This window comes from Cervus canadensis, chromosome 28, assembly GCF_019320065.1.
Source record: "Cervus canadensis isolate Bull #8, Minnesota chromosome 28, ASM1932006v1, whole genome shotgun sequence".
Taxonomy (NCBI): Eukaryota; Metazoa; Chordata; class Mammalia; order Artiodactyla; family Cervidae; genus Cervus; species Cervus canadensis.
Genome location: NC_057413.1, coordinates 16,996,085 through 17,014,442, shown reverse-complemented (window position 1 = coordinate 17,014,442; position 18,358 = coordinate 16,996,085). Strand labels below are relative to the sequence as shown.

Genomic DNA, 18,358 nt, shown 5'->3' with positions numbered 1-18,358 from the left:
AACTGCAGGTGGTGAGCTGTGGGTACCAGAACATTTCCCCTGAAAAAAGGAAACTATGGCACTGGGGATCCCCAACTTGTGAATGTCCGGGACAATCACAAGGATACCCCACAAGAGAAACACTTGTCAGTCAGGGGGAATTTCAGATCAGTCCGTCTGGACAAAGAGAAGGCTACAACAGCACCGTGTAAGTCAGTGATGTCAGAACTTTCCCATCTGTTACCATCTACCCTGTTCCAACATGGCCCAAGGAATGAAGATCCAGAGAAGGAGAGAGAAGAAACCTTGCAGAAATGGACACATCGATGCTTCCTGGTAGGTCCCCTGGGCCTCAGCAGGGGAGAGGGAAACATTGAATAGGCTGAATATGAGATGGAGTTGACACTTGACTGACCTGGCCTTGTGAAACGCAGAGTGATAGAATGTATGGAATGGCTTCAAGGTGATGCAGAAAATGAGGATGCAGTGGAGTGTAGGTGAAGACAGCCACTGGAGGAGGATGGAGCCTGTTCACGTTTTTATTTGCTATGGTCTCAAACTTTGTGTTCCCCAGAAGTTTCATATGATGAAATCCTGATTCCCATGGTTATAGCATCCGTAGGTGGTGCCTTTGTGAGGTGATAGCGTGATAAGGATGGAGCCTACTCAATGAGATGAGTGCTTTTATGTATAAGAGACACACAGACCTCCCGAGCCCTTCCCCCCATTTGAGGACACAATAAGAAGTATGTGACCAGAAAGGACCCTGCATGACCACGCAGTGGAAATCCATTCCCATTGTTATAAGACTGTGATATTTTGTTATAGCAACCCAGAAGGACTAAGACAGCATCCTAACAATCTTTAGACAGTTCAGTAAACCTCATGCTATTTGTACAAAGGTGCGAAGCACTGATCCTGTCTGGTGTAACACTGTGACAGTGGGCTGACCGTTCACAGCTGGCTCATAAAGAATCCTGAGGATTCAGTCTTCTTGGTAGCATGACCAGAACCATGAATAATTTTTAATACTTTGATTCTCATAACTTGACCCAGAATAATTTTCTGATTCTTATGTAATCTCTTAATGGTCTTCTTTGTAATGCCAGCTTCTGTTATTGTTGACTAATTTTAATAGGAGCTTCATTCTCTCAATTGTAGGGGTGGATTTTGTTTTGATTTTCAATTAATTGAAAATAAGAAATGTTAACAAACTACCCTCTTAGATTTTGACATCTCTACAGAGTCTGTGTTTATTTTTTTAAGAGGAGACCCATTTGTGTCTCTTTTTCTGTTTTGCATATCCTGTGGGAGAAGGTAAGGGTGGGATGTTTCCAGAGAACAGCATCGAAACATGTATATTATCTAGGGTGAAACCGATCACCAGCCTAGGTTGGCTACATGAGACAAGTGCTCGGGCCTGGTGCACTGGGAAGACCCAGAGGGATCAGGTAGAAAGGGAGGTGGGAGGTGGGATCGGGATGGGGAATACATGTAAATCCATGGCTGATTCATGTCAATGTATGACAAAAACCACTACAATATGTAAAGTAGTTAGCCTCCAACTAATGAAAAAAAAAAAAATAGGAGACCCATTTCACAGAGCATGCATTAAAAAGCTATAAATTTCAAAGAAGCTTGCTATGGGATAGATCATTAGGACCATCTCAGAGCTGGATGGGATGGATGTGGATTTAGCACTCGTCGCTGATTCTGCACGCCAGTATCTTGCTGTACATGTCAACTTTACGGGAATCCCTGCTCAGGCACTTGAACAGCTTATAAAATGCAGAATGATGCATATCTCCATTGCTGGACACCAGGGATCGGTATCCTGACCAGTAAATGCGATTCTTGGTCAACTTCGATCTGACTGGATCAACAATCTGAATACCCAAAAGAAAATGACTTTTTATTCATTTTATCATTATCTGCTTATCTTTGTCCCTTGTAATTATAAATTAAGATTTGGGGAAGACATACGAATAGAAAACTCTCTAGATATGGATTTTGGAGCCAGCCTATGAGAAAACAATTAGGAATCTCAGAGTAGATACATAACTCAATTTTAATTTTACCTTTCTCTTTTTTCCTTCCCATTATCATCCTTTGATTTCAGAAGAACAGAGAAAGAAGGCAAGTGGAAATTCAACAGCAGATGTACTGGGATACTTTGAGGAAAATGCTGAGCTTTCTCTTACTCTTGAAAATATTTCAACCACCTGTGCCTAGGAAGAGGCAAACTTTTGGTGGAATTGTGTGCAATTGAGGGAAAGCTGCACATGACAAAAAAATGCAGTGAAATTCTGATTCCTTTACAGTAGAATCCATCACTATGAATGACTAGGCTCCTGCTTTATGTAGTAGCAGTCTAGCATGTAAAATCATGAATCTTTTTCTTACAAAATGAGATATTTCAAATCTCCTTATGCATTACAGAGTCATCAACAAAACAAGAAAGCCCTCTGCAGGATGCTCACCTGGCTGAATCGCATCTCTATTGTTTGAAGTCTGAATAATTTTTTAAAATTCTTTTTGGCACTTGATAGGATAGTATCTGAGAGGTGTTTCTTAAACCGCACGTCATGGGCTAGATCATACAGAGCATCTCTCCAGAGGTACTGTAACATGAGTATCCACTTAGTAAGGTCTTCATTCTAAGCAAACATAAGAAACAGCTTCATTAAAATAATCATAATTCAGTGGTTTTGGTTACATGTGATCTTTGCTCAGAGCAGCTCACCTACAAGACTTCTGTTAATTCTTATGTGTATGCAGAGAATTCTGAAGGTAGTAACAGTTGAAAAATGATAAAATGTAAGCATTAGCTCACAGTTCGCTGAATTATTAACAATTTGGTTTACTTTAGGCATTAATTCTTCTGATGAGTTTTAATTTATAACATGAAGAATATTCTTTTTTCCTCTGAAATTCTACCACCCACTGAGTTAGTTCTTTTATGTTTGTATATTTGCTTGAGAGAAATCTAAGTATTTTTTGACAAGTCAGTATGCGCCTGCAGTACCTGACTCAGGAAAGAGGCATTCTACCTGTGCCCACATCATTGTCACCCAGTGATTCTTTAGTATTAATTAATCAGATGAGTCATTCGTATTGAGTTTCGATTTTTGATCTGTTTTATGATGCTACCAGAAAGAGACAATGAAGAAGACATACATTCCCAAACAGGCTTTCTTTCCTCAGTTGATCCCAACACCAGCCCCCAAGCTGGTATCGGAAGACTCTGTCTTGTTGACATGTGGGATTTACAATGGAGGGTTTCCCCCCCAGGTTCACTACTACTAGTAGAATTGAGCATGTAAATGCCAGGAGGCTGAAGATCTCTAGTTAATATGCTTGATTTCATTATAGCCTTGAACTGTTTTAGTGGTAAAGAACAGAGAACTAAGTAGGATGAAATATAGTAATGCACATAAAGTGCTTAGTAAAATGTATGGCCATGTAGTAACTCTCAATAAACATTAAATTCAAGCTTATTGAAAAATCCCTTGTCCTCCTCCATTTTGAACTTTTCCTTTACTTGATCATCCTTATTATTAATGAGCTTAACAGAGGAAAAGAATGCTGATATCATTAAGAGAGTTGTAGAGAGAAAAGATAGAATTTTAAGGGGGGATGCAAGTCAAAATATTTTAAATAATGTTAAGACAAAGGGTAATGCAGGAAATCAGAAAGGAGAGATTATAACGGTGAAAATTTGGAGATGCCATTAATTATTGAGGCTTGTATGTAACCTGTGTTGTCCTCAGAACAGAGGCAGTTGTTGCGGCCATGAAAAGCAAAACAATGTTTTATAGGCCATTGTAGGGGAAACTTAAACAAATTAAAAATAAAAGATGACAAAGGAATCATTGAGAGTGACAAATGAAGGAGGTGTCATTGAAGTAGAAGCAGAATCAGGAGAGCTTTGAAAGGCAGAGGCGCTGGCTGGAGTGGTGCAGTATAGGACTCCCACGTATGAGTCACTAGTAACAGGGAGTGCTCAAAACTGGAGTGTGTTTCTTACATACTCATGAATTTTGCAATGTTATATTTTACACATGGAAGTTCCCATTCATTTCATGATTTTGTACAGAATAATAGCTGCAATCCTGTGTCTAATGCATTGCTTGAACTAAACTTGTCTGCATGGACAATTTATAGATCTGTTGTTGATTTTGCTACTACGAAATCCCTTGATTTCGCTCATGCTTCATCAACTGCATAATATAATTTCTCTTCAGCTGCATACAGTTCCTCCAACATTTTCTGCATGTACAGTTACCATTACCTCTAATAATCTGAAGCTTGGTAAGCTACATACAGTCTCATTTGATCCAGTGTAAAACCCAGGTGAAAGACTCACGTTCATCTGTTGGACTTTTTCTCTTTCTTCAGGAGCATGGACTGAATTGGTGTGGCAGTCGTAGGTGGCATTGATATAATCTGGTTTACTCTGGGAATACTTTTCATCCTGAAAGTGAACAGGCAATTAGTTAGGGATGTTAGATATTCAGTAGATGAGCCCATTACCAGAAAGAACATTAACATGTTTTATAGACGTGCAATTTTTTATCGGAGGGGCATCACAGAATGTGAAAGTCATTCTTTTCCTACTTTTTCTATACATTTTCTCTATAAAAATGAGTTTACATCTAACTTTTCTAAGTTCAGATTTTTCCCTTCTCTATTTTATCATTATCATTTTTTTTTTCTATTTTTTAGTATTTGAACCAAATATAGTACTTTCATACCAATACTTGGTGCTTCCCAGGTGATGGTAGTGGTAAAGAGCATTCCTGCCAACTCAGGAGATATAAGAGCCTCAGGTTAGATCCCTTGGTGAGGAGCATCCCTTGCAAGAGTGTGCAGCAGCACACTCCTGTACTCTCGCCTGGCGAATCCTATGGACAGAGGAGCCTCTTGGGCTACATCAGTAGGGTTGCAAAAGTTGGAGACAACTGATGTGACTTAGAATGCATGGATGCACATATATTTAACCATTTAATCTCTTGTTTACTGTGGGTTAGAGCCAATATATTCCCTTATAAGGACTAATACTGTAATGACTCTAACTTATCTCTGAACCCGCTCACGAAAAAGCTTAGTGTTCATCCCAGGTGCAGAATACAATGCTGTTTAAGGTGACAAAATGGTGAGTCAGAAAAAAATGTTGTAAAGTTATAGGAAATACTAAGCAATGGACTGAGAATAATAAGAGTTGAAAAATCTAGCTAATACTTTGATAGAGAAAAACTAATCTCTTAGCGGAAGTTATGAACATTTGAAGAGATTACTTGGAAGAGGTGGAAAAAAATGGACAGTCCAAAATGGAGGATGAAACAAAAACTAGTGAGTACAAAGAACTACGTGAATTTAATAGAAATCTTTAGCACCGCTTTTTATTAGCTGTCTGCTCTACTGTGTGCTCCTTGATTGACATAAAAGAATTAACATATAACTTTCATATACCTTCATCAGAAAAAGAATAATTGTGTCCAATTGTAAACTCCCCTTCTATTGTAGCATGAAACCTATTCACTGCAATTCTTAAAGCAATAATTTGTAGCATTAAAAAAACTACCAATAATCATTTTTGTGACCAGGATTCAGCTTTGTTTAACATGTTCCATCCACCCAGTTCACTGCAGAGCAGTTCTCATTTATTGGCTATTTACTCTGAGCCTGGAGAAGAAAGCCCAGAGAGATACTGAAGGACCAGAAAATCACCATGCTTCCTTTTCCGCATTTCCACCTAAAAGTGCGTTATGTCAGGTAGTATTATGGACTGAATGTGTGTTCTTCAAATTCATGTGTTAGAGCCTGAACTGCCAAAGTACTGTGTTTTGAAAAGGGTTCCGACTTTTTGGCACGCCATGGTCTATAGCCCACCAGACTCCTCTGTCCATGGGATTCCTCAGGCAAGAATACAGGAGTGGCTCGCCGTTCCCTTTTCCAGGGAATCTTACAGACCCAGGGATAGAACCCAGGTCCCTCCTATTGTGCAAAGATTCTTTACCATCTGAGCCACCAGCAAAGCCCACTAAGGTTAAATGAGCTCTTAGGGTGCAACACTCATCCAATAGGTTTGTTGTCTGCATGAAGCGAAACACCAGAGAATTTTCCCTTCTGTCTCTGTGTCTGTGTGTCCTTTCCTCTGTCTCTCTTCCCCACCCCCACCCTGTGAGAGGACGCATGGAGAAGCCATCCTGGGAAGAAAGAGTTCTTACCAGAACCTCACTTTGCTGGTGCCCTGATCTGGGATCTAGCCCCCAGAGCTGTGAGGAAACAAATTGCTGGTATTTATTCCACCGAGTCTATTGTATTCTTTTATGGCATTCCTAGCTGACAAATACAAAATCATTTATTTTAGAAATTTAAAGAAAAAATGAATGAAAGGAAACTGAAAATTTTATTGCACTTCTTAGGAGTCTTTGATATTTCACATAACTGGTCCTTTCTTTGATATCCACACCTTATGAGCTGACGGCATCTTTAACCTAGAGAGTGTGTTATTTGAAGTTTGGCTGATGCAGCCCTCTTGTTGAAAGGACAGTTTGGCCCAGTCACTTATGTGAAGGTACCTTCTGGGAGCCTGGCGGGCTAAAGTTCTTGGGGTTGCAAGAGTTCGACACGACTTAGCAAATAAACCACCACCACCAGATTACTTACAAACTCATGGAACATTATTGTGGATAGGTTATGGATGTCATGGGACAGCCTGGAGACACGGCTAAACATTTTTCTAAGGAAATTCAGGGGGACGCCAAATACATCAGGACCGCAGGACTGGCATATGTTGCCTTGGCACAGGAGCAGATTTGACAGGACCAGCAGCAGAAGCAGGAAGGACCCTGCTAAAATAAAAACATGAGCTATTCTGAGATGATCTAGTCACTGAAGTTATCAATCCATCCTGTGGAGGGAAGCCTTCTCTTTCCCTGTTGCTCTGAGTAGGAGTTGGTGCTGTAGTAGCTGGGCTGGGGAAGAAGGAGCGCCTTCTGTGTGAATTTAGATGGATGATGATATTTGCACAGATGGATATTTGGAGAAGTAGGTTACTCCCTGAATTTTTGTATTGCTCCCAGAAGTACTTCTGTGCCAGAGTATTTTGTCCACTCTTTTAAAACAGTTTAATGTTGGAACTGCAGACTATGAGCAGCCAGGCCCTTAGGAGTTTGTGATTTATTTACTCTACATTGACTAATGCTTGAATTTTAGACACTGAAATGACAAGAAGTGTACAGTTGATCTATGTGGTTTACCATCATACTGGGATAAGAGTAAACACATGACTGACTGATCACTACTATTGAGTACAGAGAGAATACTAAGAGAAAAAGGTACTGTACCTTGGATCTGCTAACTCAGCTTCGTATCCATGCATGTCTTTGATACTTTCCCAAAAGCTTTAAAACATGTTAAAATCTATGTTTCACGGTAACCTTGTGAGAGCCTTCATCTTCACTGTGAACATCAAGTTATGTTAATGAAGATGCAATGTCTTGGAAAGGGCAAATAATTTTCCCCAGGACCCATTATTAGCAGTTGGAGGTGACTGGGCACCAATACAGTCATCTGTTCACTTCCTGATGTCACATCACACATGCCTGTGGGCTCTCGGTCTTCATGTGTGTAACCAGGACCACATCAGGAGCTGTGATAACTCTCCTTGCAGAGAAAAATATTTTGTCTTTGACTGCAAATCAGCAGTGACCCTAGAACATTGGTTTTATCCACTTGTTCTGCTCTGTCTATAAAACACTCACTGTTAACGTCTTTGACATTATCAGTGTGGAGGTCTGGTTCTCCTGGCTAGAATTTCTTCTAGGCAACGTGACAGCTCTTCTACTTTTATGCATCCTTAATCTTCTCATTACATTTGTTTCTTTGAGACAATGGCAGGTAAATCTCCAGATGGTCATCAAGAATCTTACCTGCTCAGCACCCAGGCCCCCATCACTGGCTCTTCGGACACGCCTGGCCTTTCCTGACTGTGATGTTTCAGGGAGAAAATCCATCTGTCTGGTCAGGAGCACATCCTGACAACCATGGGGCTGAGTTTTTGAACCATCTCCAAACATCTCCTCTTGATAGGAGAACTAAAACTTCATGCTTCCATGGTGTATTGTAATATTTCAGAAACTATTCCCGGCCCTACCTTTGGCCAACAGAAGCATAAAATCATAGACTCTTGCAAGCATGATTTTAAAATTACTTTTCCTGTCTGTCCCTTGTAAATAATCAGAATTTAAGACTGAAGTGAGCCAGGATTACTTTGGACAAGAGAACTGATAAAATAGAGATTTTATCCTCCTGAATGAGATCTGAACATGATTCGTTTTTCCAATTTACCAGAAGAGTGGTAATTTAATTAATGATAAGATATCAGCATTTACTAGGTTTTCTCTGCTCTTAGTTAGTTTAAAGGGGCATGGTACCTAAGAATAAAATGGTTATTTAAAGTTAGGTGGTGAAAACCAAAGAAGTGGTTCTCAAAAAGAAGATATATAAGTTGGAGAAATTTGGGACTCTCTCTCTCATCAACTAAAGAGCTTATTGTGACAGGCAAGGAGAACAATAGCTTGTATAACATAGACGTATTTGTGTGCATATATTTCTGTGCATGTGTACATGTGTTATGAATACATATATGTCTAATTACTAAATGGAACTTTGTACCTTATAAAATTCAGTTTTATAACAGGCAGTAAATAGAGCAGAATACCCTAATTCCTAAAGTACTTGATCATTTGTTTGTTGATGACTAACTATATGATTTTTTTTCTGTTAAAGTGTTATATTTGTATTTGCTTTGGTAGTACATATATTAAAAAAATTAGAATAATACTGAGAAGATTAGCATAGCCCCTGCCCAACAATGACACACAAATGTGTGAAGCCTTCCATATTTTTCTGTAACAACTTCCAGGGGTGCGATGTGAAGAAAGGTGGGGAGGAGATTCAAGGTTGACGGGACATAGGTAAACCTATGGCTGACCCATGTTGATGTTTGGCAGTCCAGTATTGTAAAGGAATTGCACTAAATTAATGATCAATAAATTTAACTATTAAAACTGTTACTGGGGACCATATAACAGGTTCAGATATCCATTGTATGACTAAAGAGGATCTGACTGGAAACTGAAGGTGTCAATTATCATTGCTTAGTGATTCATTAACTTTTTAGTTGAATGAGAAAAGTGAACTAACAAATATTATAATCTGTGATTCAGTATCATAGCAAGTTATAATCCTTGTCTGTGTTCGCCTTTAGGTGGTATAGTGCCCAAACTTTGAAACTGAGGCTGTTCCCAGAAGCGCACATTCATGTGTCCTGCCCAGGGTTTCTGTTCCTGATGCTGGAGGCTTCTGTTCGCTGGTCCACTAAGTGGGAAACTTTCTCTCCTGAGCATTCTCTGGATCTGTCATGTGCACAAGTCTTTGTATTTTGGTTGTCTAATTTGATTCTCTTATTCTTTTGATCAGACTACCAAGTCTCTTTACGGTTTACTTTTTAGACACTTTTGTACTTTGATTTTTCTGATGCTCATTAGTGTATTTGCTTCCATGTCTACCTCTCTGAGTAGTTTTCAGTCTCTACATATACAATACCTTATTCGCTAACTGTCTGGATTTTGGCGTTCAGCATCAGCATATTTTTATGAACTTTGTTTTCCTTCTGGTGAAGTTTCTGGTATACAGCTTAAGGTAGTTGGCTCCCATCTGGCTTGTTCTAGTTGTCTCCAAAAAATTAGAGAACTCTGCTTTCTTTCCAAGCAATACTGCCCCTTCTTTTGATACTATTGCTAAGTTTCTGTGATTTCACTTCCTGTGTCATAAGCTTTGTCTTTCTCAATATACTGTAAATTGAGGGCTATGTGTCTCTATACTGGTATTACAATTTTATTTTGTTAATTTTAATTGGAGGCTAAATACTTTACAATATTGTATTGGTTTTGCCATACATTGACAGGAATCTGCCATGGGTGTACAAGTGTTCCCCATCCTGAACCACCTTCCCACCTCCTTCCCCATCCCATCCTTCTGGGTCATCCCAGTGCACGAGCCCCGAGCACCATGGATCATGCATCGAACCTGGACTAGCAATTCAGGTCACATGTGATAATATACATGTTGCAATGTCATTCTCACAAGTCATCCCACCCTCACCTCGCCCACAAAATCCAAAAGACTGTTCTATATACCTTTGTGTCTTTATCTGTTCACATACAGTGCTATTGTTCCCATCTTTCTGAAATCCATATATATGCATTTGTATACTTTATTGGTGTTTCTCTTTCTGGCTTATTAACTCTGTATAATAGGGTTCAATTTCATCCACCTCATTAGAACTGATTCAAATTTATACTTTTTAATGGCTAAGTAATATTCCATTGTGTATATGTACCACAGCTTTCTCATCCATTTGTCTGCTGAAGGGCATCTAGGTTTTTTCCATGTCCTGCCTATTATAAACAGTGTTGCAATGAACATTGGGGTACACGTGTCTCCTTCAATATGGGTTTCCTCGGTGTGTATGCCCAGTAGTGGGATAGCTCGGTCATCTGGCAGTTATATTTCCAGTTTTTTAAGGAATCTGCACCCTCTTCTCCATAGTGTCTGTATTACTACTTTAAAGAAATATCAATCTAGTATACCAGAGAATTAAAGGGAATAAAATTACAATAGTATTAATAATAATACAGTCCCCCAAATTATAATCCAGTAATGCTCCCAGTTTTAAATGACTTTCTACCTATGCATTATTGAGGTCCCCTACTCACTCCTTACTAGGTGTTTCAATTTTGAAATAGAATGTAGAAAACAATGGAGTGGAAAGTTCTGAAAATCACCTTGGATTTTAGATGCCTCAAGATTAAGTATGTAATTATTAGTTTTTTTATAGTTAGTAGGGCGATTCATAGCACACAGCTCAGTGTAGGGTGATTGCTATTGAGTGAAGGATGCATACTGTTAACTGCAATCACCAAACAGGTGATTGAAAATAAAGAAAGCAATGCCAGGAAGACAGAGGCTTTTATTCTGGAAGGAAAAACTTACAGTGTCTCTCATCTACAGTCTGATCTTCAGATTTTTCAAATCACTTACTCTTCCTTTCTTCATTTAATAATTTGAGTTGTTTGATTTTTTTCCCACTGAGTTGCATGAGTCTCTTATATAAACTATATATGAAGCCCTTACCAAATATGTGATTTACAATATTTTTTCATTCCAAAGGTTGCCATTTAATTTTATTCATGGGTTCTTTACTCTGAAGAAGGTTTTGATTTTGATGTGACCCATATATATTCTGTCTACAAGAAACCTACTTCAGTCTTACAGACACACACAGACTGAAAGTCAGAGGATGGAAAAAGGTGTTCCAAGCAAATGGAAATCAAAGGAAAGCCAGATTGGCAATTGCCATGTCATAAAAAATAGACCTTAAAATAAAAACTATTATAAGATATAAAGAAAGACACTACCAAATGATCAAGGGTCAGTCCAAGAAAAAGACAGAACAATTTTAAATATTTATGTAGCCAACATAGGATCACCTCAATACATAAGATAAACACTAACTGACACAAAAGGAGAAATTAACAGTAACACAAAAATAGTAGGGCATGTTAAGACCTCATCACTACCAATAGGCAGATCAAGAAAACAGAATATTAATAAGGAAACAGGCTACAAGGAAATATTGAAGAAATCAGACCTAATTGATATCTTCAGCACATTCCATCCAAATGCAGAATAAACTTTCTTCTCAAGTGCACATGGAACATTTGCCTAATTGTGGGTCACAAATCAAACCTCAGTAAATTTAAGGAAATTGAAATTATATCAAGCTTTACTCTGACCACAACACTATCAGACTCGATATAGATTATAGGAAAAATAAAACAACTTTAAAGAACACAAACACATATAGGGTTATCGTTACCTTCTTTCTAAATTCCATATATATGTGTTAGTATGCTGTAATGTTCTTTATCTTTCTGGCTTACTTCACTCTGTATAAGGGGCTCCAGTTTCATCCATCTCATTAGGACTGATTCAAATGAATTCTTTTTAACGGCTGAGTAATATTCCATGGTGTATATGTACCACAGCTTCCTTATCCATTCATGCTGATGCTAACCCTATATGCAAAACGGAAAAAGAGACACAGAAATACAGAACAGACTTTTGAACTCTGTGGGAGAATGTGAGGGTGGGATATTTCAAAAAAACAGCATGTATACTATTTATGGTGAAACAGATCACCAGCCCAGGTGGGATGCATGAGACAAATGTTCGGGCCTGGTGCCCTGGGAAGACCCAGAGGAATCGGGTGGAGAGGGAGGTGGGAGGGGGGATCGGGATGGGGAATACGTGTAAATCTATGGCTGATTCATATCAATGTATGACAAAAAAATAAAGAACACAAACACATGGAGATTCAACCACACATTTCTAAATAATAAACAAGTTACTGAAGAAATAAGGGAAATCAAAACATTCCTAGAAACAAAGCACAATGAAAACATGATGATTTAAACCTATAGGATGCAACAAAAGCAATTCTAAGAGGGAAGATTATAGTAATACAAATCCTACCTCAAGAAACAAGTTGAACAGACAACCTAAGTTTACATATCTTTAGCTCTTTTTAAATTTCTCTTATCAATGTCTTAGAGGTTTCATATAAAATCTTTATCACCTTGCTTAAGTGTATTTCTGTGTTTTATCTTTTTGTGATGCAATAGTAAATGGGCTTGTTTACTTTATTCAACTTTCTGATAGTTCATTCTTGATATATAGGTAGGCAATAGAGTTTCATATATTGGAATATAGTAAACATAATATATTCTACATCTTTATAGTAAACATAATGTGGGAAAAGAATAGACCTTTTTCCCACAATTAAGACATACAGATGGTCAAGAGGTATATGACAAGATGCTTAGCATTGCTAATAATCAAAGGAAATGCAGATCAAAAGCACAAGAGATATCACCTCATACCTGTTTGAATGGCTAGTACCAAAAATGTAATAAATGACAGATCTTGTGGAGGTTGTGGAGAAAAAGGAGTGCTTATGCACTGTTGGTAGGGATGTATACTGGTCCAACTCGCATGGAAAAATACTACGGAGGTTACTCAAGAAATTTAAAAGAGAATTGTTATGTGATCCATTATCCCACTTCTGGATATACAGTCAAAGGAAATGAAATCATTTTCTCAAAGAGAGATCTGTATCCCCATGTTCATTGCAGCATTATTCACAGTAGCCTTGATATAGGAACAACCTGAGTATCTTTCAATAGGTGAATGGATTAAAACAATGTGATGTGACACATATAGGTAAATATTATTTAGCCATTAGAAAAATAAAGAAATCCTTCCATTTATGGCAACATGGATGAAACTGGAGGGCATTACACTAAGTGAACTAAGCCAGAAAAAGAAAAATACAATACGATCTCAATTGTAAGGAATCTCAAAAAAAAAAAAATACTCTCTGAGAGAGTGGACATCATTGAGTGGCATACAGACTCATTGGACATGAGAGTCCGGGGATGGAAATGGAAGCCCAGCATGCTGCAGTCCATGGGGTCGCAAAGATTTGGACATGACTGAATGACTGACTCAACTGAGGAGAGTGGAACTTATCTGTATTCTCCTCAAAAAAAAGTTAAACATGTGTGGTGATGGCAATGTTACTTAATAGAAAGGGAAACTCGTTTCTAATACATCCACAAATAGGGGTGGACAAGGTGATGGAGGGGTAGGTGGAAGTGGGGTACACCTCTCTCCACCGATGCATCAAGAAGGTCTGAAGATGCAGCTGTTCTCACAGAAGACCAGGTGAATGCTGGCAGGAATCCCTGACTACTGAGAAGGAATATCCGGATCCATACAGAACTCAGCAGGACAAAGGAAAGAAGGGACAAGAAGAAAGGGGAAAGAAGGAGGAGAGCAAGTGGGACCAGCCTGCACCTTTGGGTGAGGGAGCTGAAGCGCAGGGGAGAGATCCTCGCCTCCATGGCCGTCCACTGGAATGGGGGAGTCATTTGATGCTGTTAGGGAGTGAACTAACTAAACTGTGACCGACAACGGAATGAGAACCGCATAGACAAATCGTGCTGCAGCCTTTCATACCTCGGACAGGGTTGTAAGTCCACTGGTGTCCACGGAAGCTGGGAGCTGGAGCCATGGGATTGTGGAATGATCCCAGGGTGAGGACTCCTGTTGCCCGTGGGGAGTCAGCCAGACGGGATGGTCTGTTGCCATCAGATGATCTGTTGCATCAAATGCTTCTTAAGGAAAGCCACAAGGCCATAAAAGTAGGGTTCAACTTCCTGTGGAGTAGAGCTATCTCTTTCTCCATGCTGGTACCTGTAGGTTGAGCAATAGAGAAAGACTTCAGTGAGGGTGGTCTTTGAGTGCCTGATGCACTAAGCAATGACGAATTTGAATGTCTATATACCCTACGTTACCCTATTCTCTGTCTAAATTGTGGGTTTTAGCATTGTAATATTTTTGTGAACTTAAATTTTCTTGTTAGAGTTTCTGGTTTACAAATAAAGCTAATTCGTCATATCTGGCTTGTTCTTGGTGTTTGAAGAAACTTTGAGAACCTTCCTTCCTCTCAAGGCAATACTGCCCTTTACTTTACTACCATTGCTGACTTCCCATACTTTTACTTCTTGCCTACTATATTCTATGTCTTTCTCTATTCACTATAACTTTAGTAGTATGTGTCCCTATGTTGCTATTAATATTTATAATAAATTATTACCTGATGCAATAGAGAATCAAAAGGACTACAGTCTCAATACCAGTTGAATAGTAATAGTAATAAATTACCTCCAAATTATAATCCATGAATCCTCCCATTTAAAACTGATTTTCTGTCGATATATTAGTGAGGTCTCTCTTTTGTTTTTTTTATTTATTATTAGTTGGAGGCTAATTACAACATTTCAGTGGGTTTTGTCATACAATGACATGAATCAGCCATGAAGTTACATGTATTAGGTCTCTTAACTCATTTTCCTTACTAGGTGGCTCAATTTTGAAATGAAATATAGCAAACAATATAGTGGTCAACTCTGGAAATTACCTTCCTTTTGATATGCCTCATTAGTAAGTATGCAAACATTAGTTGTTTGTTTTTTTTTTCCCCTGTGAGGCGTTCTTGGTACATATTATAGCTCATTGTGGTGTGATTTCTATTGACTGAAGAATGTACAATGTGAACTGTAATTATCAAACAAGTGAGTGGAGATGAAGAAAGTAATGCCAGGAAGGCACAGGTTTTTGTGGTTCTAGCAGGAAAACCTTGCTGTGTCTCTCATCTATAGTCTAATCTTCAGATTTATTGAAACTCTTATTTTTCTTATACGCCATTAAAAATCTGGGTTATTTGGATTTTTTGCCCTCGAGTTGAATGTCTCATGTATTTTTGGCTATTAAGCCCTTATGAAATATCTAATTTGGAAATATCTTCTGTCAATCTGTAAATTGCCATTTGATTTTGTTGATGTTCCTTTCTTTGGAGTTTGATGTGGTCCCACTTGTTTGTTTTTGCAGTTGTTGCCTTTGTGTTTAGTGTGAAACCCAAAAACTCATTGCAAAGACCAATGGCAAGAAGATTTCCTCAATGTTTTCTTCTAGGGGTTTAATCGCTTAAAGTCTTATGTTCAACATTTTAATCCCTTTTTAGTTGACTTCTGTGTATGCTAAAAGACAGGGGTACAGTTTCGTTGTTTCATAGCACTATCCATTTTTCCCAGTGCCATTTTGAAAAGTTTGTCCTCTCCGCACTGGATATTCTTGGCTCCTTTATCATAAGCTAACTGACAATATATGGGTGTGCATTTCTTTCTGGCTTTGTTGCTCTGCTCTTTTGATCTATGTGTATGTTTTTAAACATTTCTTTCATGAGTGTCTTGAATATTTGCATACATAGATCTTTCAACACATTCCTTAAATTTATTTATAAGAATTTTATTTTTTTGATGCAATTATATTGGAATTATTTGTATTTCTGTCATTTCTTTTGGTGTATGCATAGGTAACTGAGTTTTATATATTCAAATACAGTATACACAATGCATGATATTTTTTACAGAGTAGACAATTTTCCCCCCAAATAAGACACACAGAATGCCCAAGAAGTATATGACAAGATGCTCAACATCACTATCAGTGAAGTGCAAATCAAAAATACAACATTACATGTTGTATTTTTGATTTGCACTTCACTGGAATACATGTAGATCCATGGCTGATTCATATCAATGTATGACAAAACCCACTGGAAAAAAAAAAAATTAATTAGGGAAAGTAAAAAAAAATAAAATAAAATAGACTCTCTACCAAAAAAAAAAAAAAAAAAATACAACATATACCACATCACTCCTAGTTAAATGGCTTTTACCAAAAAGTAAGAAATCAGTGTGATTGAGGATGTGTAGAAAATAGAGATCTTAATGGATTACTAGTTGGAATGTATATTGGTGCAACTTCCATGGAATACCTTCAGGAAGTTTCTCACAAAATTTCACACTTCTGGATACATATTCATTTCTGAATATATATTCAAAGGAAGTGAAATAATATCTCAAAGAGAAATGTGTACTCCCATATTCACTGCATGAGTATTAACAGTAGCCTGCTGATGCTGCTGCAAAGTCACTTCAGTCGTGTCCGACTCTGTGCAACCCCATAGACAGCAGCCCACCAGGTTCCACATTCCCTGGGATTTTCCAGGCAAGAACACTAGAGTGAGTTGCCACCTCCTTCTCCAATGCATGAAAGTGAAAAGTGAAAGTGAAGTCCTGTCTCTTTGCAACACCATGGACTGCAGCCTACCAGGCTCCTCAGTCCATGGGATTTTCCAGGCAAGAGTGCTGGAGTGGGTTGCCATTTCCTTCTCCATCACAGTAGCCTAGAAACAACCTATTCTAGGAACAATCTAAGTATCTGTCAGCAGGTGAAGAGATTAAAACAATGTGATGAAATATATATATATATATATATATGTATATATATATATAAATTATATTTAGGCATTAAAAAAGAAACAAATTCCTCCATTTGTGGCAACACAGATGAAATTGGAGGGCCTTATGCTAGGTGAAGCAAGTTAGAGAAAGACATATACTGCATGATCTCAATTGTAACGAATCTAAATTAAAAAGGTGGAACTCCGAAACAGCATAGGAAAGTGATTGCCAGGGCTTGGAGAGTGGAGGAAATAGGAACAGGTTTGTAAAAGGTTATACATTTTAACATATGAAAATTATAAGGTCTGAGGATCTAATGTGTAGCATGATGACTATAACTGATAAAATTGTGTTGTATAATTGGTGCTGTCTAAGAGAGTGGAACTTACCTGTGTTCTCTTCAAAAAATAAAAGGTAAACATGTCAGATGATAGCTATGGTACTTAAGTTAATAGAAAGGGAAAGTCTTTTCTAATACATATGTAAATGAGGGTCAGGACTATGGCAGAGGGGTAGGTGGAAATGGCAAGTGTACTGGAGTGGGTGGCCATTTCCTCCTCTGAGAAGATTCCCGACCCAGGAATTGAACCATCGCCTGTGTCTCCTGCATCGCAGGCAGATTCTTTAGCTGCTGAGCCATCAGGGAAGTCCTAACAAAACTACCATAAGACCTAGAAATTCTACTATTGGGCATATACCCAGAGAAAACCATAATTCAAAAAGACATGTGTACCCCAAAATTCATTTCAACAGTGTTTACAATAGCCAGGGCATGGAAGCAATCTAGATGTGCACTGAGAGAGGGATGGATAAAGAAGTTGTGGTACATCTATACAAGGGAATTTTAATTAACCTTAAAAAGAAGCGAATTTGGTTCCCTTGAACTGTGGTGGATGAAAGGACAGCCTGTTATGTAAAGTGAAATAAGTCACAAAGGGAAAACCAAATATTGTATGTTAATATATATATATGGAATCTAGAAAAATGGCACTGGTTAACCTATTTTCAGGGCAGGAACAGAGGCACAGACAGAGAACATGTTTGTGGACACAAAGGGGAGGAGAGGGCAAGTTGAGTTGCGAGAGTCGCACTGAAACACAGTACATCACCATCTGTAAAATGTTAACAGACAGCTGGCGGGCAGTGTCTGTATGAGACAGGAAGCTCACCCAGTCTGTGTGACCACCTGGAGAAGCGGGACGGGGTACGAGTGGGGGACTCAATAGGGAGGGGGTATATGTACACTTATGGCTGACTCACAGCACTGCACAACACATTTTAAAGAAATTAAAAGTAAGTTTGTAAAATAATATATACACATACCAAATTCTCATGTTATATACTTTAAATATCTTACAGTTTTATTTGCCAATTCT

At 38.3% G+C, this 18,358-nt stretch overlaps 1 protein-coding gene and 1 non-coding gene across 2 annotated transcripts; one reads left to right on the top strand and one right to left on the bottom strand.

The window, feature by feature from the left end:
* Positions 1–1,673: 1,673 nt before the first annotated feature.
* Positions 1,674–14,185, bottom strand: LOC122429823 (placental prolactin-related protein 3-like). Its single transcript, XM_043450477.1, has 5 exons — positions 14,131–14,185; positions 6,652–6,833; positions 4,346–4,453; positions 2,460–2,636; positions 1,674–1,865 (listed from the first exon to the last, which is right to left on the bottom strand). The coding sequence occupies exons 1-5, from the start codon at positions 14,183–14,185 to the stop codon at positions 1,674–1,676; spliced, it is 714 nt and encodes a 237-aa protein (XP_043306412.1).
* LOC122430191 lies at positions 8,786–8,895 on the top strand. The gene has a single exon (XR_006266270.1). It is a non-coding gene; the product is annotated as a U6 spliceosomal RNA (small nuclear RNA).
* Positions 14,186–18,358: the final 4,173 nt, after the last annotated feature.